Here is a 5,765-nt window from a genome sequence, read left to right on the forward strand (position 1 = left end):
AAAAAAAAAATAAAAAATAAAAAATAATAAATAAATTATTTCATTAGATTTATTTTCTATAATACTTATTATTTTATTTACACAGAATTATCTATTTTTTTTTTTTTTTTTTTTTTTTAAATCATACGATATCAATCAATCAGTTACGTGACGAGCGTCGTCCGAGAAACGTGAGAGAATACTCGATAATCGAGTAAATAAATAATAATAACATTTTCAGAGTTAAGTAAATTTGAGAGAACGTTCGGGCATAACTTTCTATCGGAGTTGTCGTGTCGACGACAGTTTAACCAATATACATATGCCGATCGTCTCATCGTTGATTCATCTCTCGTTCACGTTAACGATTTCGAAATCACGTACGAAATTCCTAATAGATAGAACATAAGTTTGTCCAGATTGATATTCGTTGATGACGATATATGATGATGGTGATGATTATTATTATTATTATTATTATTATTATTATTATTATTATTATGATCTTTTCGTCGACATAAAATTTCTTCGTCGGTTGCTATAACGTCATTCAAAAGATGACGAAATTCGTTGTACGGACATAGCTCGTTACATCCAGGTATAGTTTGGATAATTAATTTTTCCGTCACTCCTGTCCATAGAAGTACCTATAAAAAAAAAAAAAAAATAAATAAAAGAAGAAAAAAAAATGTAACAGGTAGATTATTTAATTTACAATCACTATGTCGTTTATCTCGTATAATTTTTTTCTCTCTCCTTTTTTTTTGTTTCTTTTTTTTTTTTTTTTTTTCAACGATCACCTGTAGTATATACTTCGCGTCTATAATACGAAATATATAAGAATCGATCGTGAATTTTGTGATAAATATTCGATTCACGATAGATTTACAAAAGGAAATATTTTAACGAATGTTTTATCCTCGTTTTCGTTGAGAATTCGATGAGTTTATGTTTGAGATTTCACCTAGGTTAATAAGCAAAAGCGACATGTCGGAATAAGATAGCGTCGTGGCAAACGATGCAAGCAAATATTACTCAGAAGGTAAATACCAGAACAGGGAAATAAAATGACTTTACCTTGAAATACCTTTTCGATTAGATTAAGTTAAGTATGCGAGTATCATCGTATTCTCCTATAATTAAAAAAATAAAATTTTTCCTTTTTCCTCTATTTTCTTTCCTTTTCTTTTTTCTTTCTTTTCTTTTTCCTTAGAACGATAAAAGTAAATAATACTTTATGAATGAAATTACAGAGAATGTAAAGATTAAACGGAAGGTCTTCCGACTCGTTTTGTAAAAATTATATTATAGTTTTTATCGATATAATGCTATTCTTTATTTTTATCTCGCAATTATCGATAATTCTCTCGAAGGTTAAAGTTAATACATCAGTGAGATGCGAGAGTAAATTTCGAAGGTAAATTATTAATAACTTTCGTTCTCTTTCGTAGCATTGAAATTTAGCACGATCTATTTATTTATACCGTTGTATAGAAAATATTTTATAACTTTGTAATATCGTGTATACAAAAATAATAAGTAATAAGTATTAAATATATATGTACGCACATATATAAGTAATAACTAAGAGATATTTTATACAGATACATACATATATATATATATATATATATATATATATATATATAAAATATCGATTACTTATTATTTTTATATATGCGATATCACGATGTTATCATATATATTTTGTGTGTGTGTGTGTGTGTGATGTGTACGTATTTAAATTGAAAAGAAAAGAAAATGATGCGTGAGAATGAGAATTTGAAATGTTAAAATTAGAGTCTGCGTTCCTCGATTTCTAACACGTATTATCTTCTAATGAGAAATCAACATGAGTGAAAGCACTTACGCGAATATAGTAAGTTCCCTTTTTGTCACGTAGAGTTTCCAGTATTATCGTAGATCCATAAGCGGGAAGTAAAGGTTCATTGGTGCCGAGAGTTCTTGCCAATGCAGCTACGTTTACTTCGTGAGCAGAAAATAGGAAAGCTTTTCTATCGGTGGGTTCCAATCTTCCTTTTTGATATAAATCGATATCATTGACTATCTTTCTCAGTAACATACCTAGAAATCGTTCGAATTACGTCGTTTTTTTATCGCTTTTAATTTACAAGTAAAATTTAGGATAATATTAATGACTTATTCATTACGGTGCACAGTCTAACGAACGTTTTATACCGTTTATTAAATATAGATAGATAGATAGAGAGATAGACAGATGGATATTTTTTCTTCTTTTTTCTTTTTTCCTCTTTTTTTTCTTCCTTTTTTCTTCTTTTTTATCTTTTTTTTTTTTTTTCTTTTTCTGTCCTCGATTTCGAAAGGAAACGACGAAGAGCGAACGTCGTTAAATCACGACGATAAATCTTTCAAGTATTATCATTAAACGCATTTCGTTATATATCCTATCTCAAGAAAATATTCTAGTAGCTTATATATTATTTTTGTGCCGTTAAGTATCTAAACACGTGTAAAGTATCGATGACTCATAAATCAAATATATATACAGATATATATCGAACGGTATTTATATAAGGAATATATATATATATATATATATTTCTTTTTTTGTAAGTTTTTCTCGAAGAATTTCGAAATTACATTTCTCTACTCGTCCAATCATTAATTTTATAATAGTTTAATAAAACGTACCTCCGTTGAGACGTTTTAAGGTCTTCGTATAGGATCGTAGATTGAAATCAAGTATTGTCATTTCTTTCATAGGACTAGGGAATACATTCTCCGTCCATTTGGGCAGTGTTAGATTTTGTGCGGCCTTTAAGAAAAATAAAAAAAAATAAAAAAAAAAAAAAAAGGAGAAAAAAGTTAAAACAAAAAAAAAAAAAAAGAAGCGTTCTTAAGATCGACGGGATCATATAGACGAATAAAATGCAATTATATTTACCTCCTCCTTCAACAAATTATACAAATATTGAACGGCCTTGGTCGTGTTCACAATTTTTCCGGTATGATCGGTCAAGTAGGAGAAAATATTTTTGTATTTTTTTATCATCTCTTGGATATCATCCTGTTCGAGAAATCGTGCGTATTCCTCTTGGTATCTGTCGGATGATAAACGTTCGTCTTTTTCTTTCTTTTTCTTTTTTTTTTTTTTTTTTTTTTTGGAATTTGTTAACAGAATGATGATCGTGCCAGGATGGTGGATGATATTTGAGATTAAACGTTCACAGATATAAGATATAAGATATATGTTAGAAAGGAAATGATCGCTCGTACGAAATTATTTATAATATTTAAAATGAAATTAACTTACCGCGGACAATAGTGAGGGAATAGTAGGCTTTGAATATCGTGTGGTGTAGCTAACGTCGTCCACGTGGGAATCCAGGGCAAATGTGGATTCCAGATCTGTTTCTCGGAGGGTGGGAATAATCCGGCCAGTACGAGCTGGATAGATAACTGAGTCCTTGGCACATCCGTCGTAAGACCGTAGATCTTGTCGGGCCAATAATCCGAACCAAAATATCCGTCGTAACGTCCACGTAACATCAGGCCGATTTTGTACTCACGCAACTTTCCTTCCTGGTAAAATCCAGCAGGTTCTCATAACGATTAACGATCAACTTATTTACTTACACACATTATTCATTTTCACTTTTTTTCTCTCGTTTTATTTTAATTTCTCTCTGTCTCTTTCTTTTCTTTTTCTTTTTTTTTTTCTTTTTTGCGAAGAGAATGTCAGAGAAAGTGGACTTTCGAAAAATTCATTCGATCGGCTTTCTTTTTTCTATTTATCCCTCTTGGATAAAATATGTTTTTTCTTTCCTGTTCTTTTTTCACTTTAGGCGAAGACATGTATTTTCGTCTTTCTTCCTTTTTTTTTTTTCGTTTTAAAAAAATGTTAATATTCTTTTTTCATGTCTCTCTTTTTTTTTTTTTTGTTTGTTCTCGAGAGAAAAAGAAATTTCCAACATAAGAAGTATAATACTCACGTTGGTCAAATCGCCGTCTCCCATTGGGTAATAGGAATAATCGCGATACGGATCATTTGGATAATTTTGATAGGCTCGATGAGGTACCTTGTCTCCATGTCGAAATAGCTTTAAAAGAAAAGAATCACACGCACACACACGGTAATTAATCATTGATTTCTCGTTTTCTTTCTTTCTTTCTCTTTTTTTTTTTTTAAATAACATTTCCCTTGAAGGAGACGAACGAGAATAGAAAAGGAACGCAAAAAATTTCGTAGTTCCGGAGATAAAAGGAAAAGTTAAAAGGAAAAGAAGAAAAGAAAAAAAGAAACAACAGAAAATAAAAAATACAGCAGAAAAAGTAAGCGAACGAAACTCGTTCATGTTACTGTCCGTAACGTTTTTTGTCCTTTTTTCTTTTTTTCTTTTAAAGATCTCTTAGAGAACAAGGAAACGAGACTAAGTTGTAAATCGTAATGAAACTTTTATTTACCACGTGGAGTAGTTGCACTTCTAAATCGCAGTTCACCAATGTAACGAAACCGAATAATACAACGAGAAACACGTTGGTATTCATTGTCCTTGCGATGTCAACGATAACGAACCTCGTTAGAGGGGATCAAGAGGAGAGACACGTAAGAAAAGAAAGAAAGAAAGAAAAAAAAAAAAGAAAGAAAAATAAATAAAAGTCGAAGGAGAACTATCGAAATCGCGATGAAGCGGAGGAATAGAAGATCAGTCGGTCTTCTTCTCTCGAATATGTTGTACGTCCGGTTTACTCGATTTCACGTTGCGATCTACTCGCGAATGGTTTCCATATACAAGCGCGAGAGTCTCGTTCTCCTGTTGTCACACACTAAAACACGGTATGTGGAGTCCGAGTGGGGGTGGATAAGGAACTGCCGAACAGGTTTTGTACTTCTAATGATTTTAATTCTACGTACTATACTCGGTTTTTCTTCGTTGACTACAACGATCGTCTTATTCGTCGTAGTTTTGTTCCTCTGTGATATCCTTTTCCTCTTTCGTCAATCCCCGATACCGTCATGGCCGAAGGTCAAGAAAAAAGGAGAGAGAGAGAGAGAGTGAGAGGGGGGGGGGGGAGAATGGGTATTCCTACGATTTGTCTATACGTTTATTTTGACCCTATTCTAAAAAGAAAAAAAAAAAGAAAAATTAAAGAGAAATCGATATGTACAATCTCTTCCGATTTTATCATATAATTTTATATAATTATATATATATATTTATTTATTTATATATCTATATCTATGTATATTCTTTGTTTATATATATATATATATATATATATATGCGTGTATCTATATATTTTTCTTTCTACATTTTTCATTTTTTTTTTTGTTCCATTTACATTTTATCTCATTTTTATGTATTTCTTTCGTTCTTATCTTTTTTTTTCCTTTTTCGTTTATTTATTTTTTTTTTATATACAAAAAAAAAAGAATAAAAAAGAGAAAGAGAGAGGTAAACGATGGCCCATATTTTTCGTTCTCTAGTAGACAGGTTCGACGATCATGACATTGATTGACTTTTTATGGTTGATTTTTACGTTTATAAAATATGGTATTATATCTTTTAAGTGCTATTTCTTTTTCTTTTTTTTTACTCTTCTCTCTTTCCCTCTTCTTAACTCGCATCTACTATCTACAAGGAGTTTCAAAGAGTAAACAAGTGATTCAAATTTTAGAGAGAACCGAGATGTAACATTATCTTTTTACGATTCATCATGATACATTCCATAATTGACAACTAAGGAAAATCTTTTTCTCTCTCTCTCTCTCTCTCTCTCTCTCTCTCTCTCTCTCTCTCTTT

At 30.8% G+C, this 5,765-nt stretch overlaps 2 protein-coding genes across 3 annotated transcripts in view; one reads left to right on the forward strand and one right to left on the reverse strand.

Moving 5' to 3' along the window:
* Positions 1-5,765, forward strand: part of LOC122633033 — a 145,718-nt gene that overhangs the window by 5,662 nt on the left and 134,291 nt on the right. The window contains exon 1 of one of the 2 annotated variants that reach the window (XM_043820486.1): positions 4,647-4,842. The exons of the other annotated variant lie outside the window; for it this stretch is intronic. Within the exon in view, the coding sequence (XP_043676421.1) occupies positions 4,647-4,842 (196 nt within the window). Of the gene's footprint in view, positions 1-4,646; positions 4,843-5,765 lie in introns of those variants that run through there. 2 annotated transcript variants of the gene reach the window in all.
* On the reverse strand, positions 95-4,566 carry LOC122633052 (venom acid phosphatase Acph-1-like). Its single transcript, XM_043820540.1, has 7 exons — positions 4,426-4,566; positions 3,954-4,061; positions 3,275-3,543; positions 2,906-3,062; positions 2,653-2,776; positions 1,850-2,064; positions 95-626 (listed from the first exon to the last, which is right to left on the reverse strand). The coding sequence occupies exons 1-7, from the start codon at positions 4,507-4,509 to the stop codon at positions 336-338; spliced, it is 1,248 nt and encodes a 415-aa protein (XP_043676475.1). The 5' UTR covers positions 4,510-4,566; the 3' UTR covers positions 95-335.

This window comes from Vespula pensylvanica, chromosome 1 (assembly GCF_014466175.1).
Source record: "Vespula pensylvanica isolate Volc-1 chromosome 1, ASM1446617v1, whole genome shotgun sequence".
Taxonomy (NCBI): domain Eukaryota; kingdom Metazoa; phylum Arthropoda; class Insecta; order Hymenoptera; family Vespidae; genus Vespula; species Vespula pensylvanica.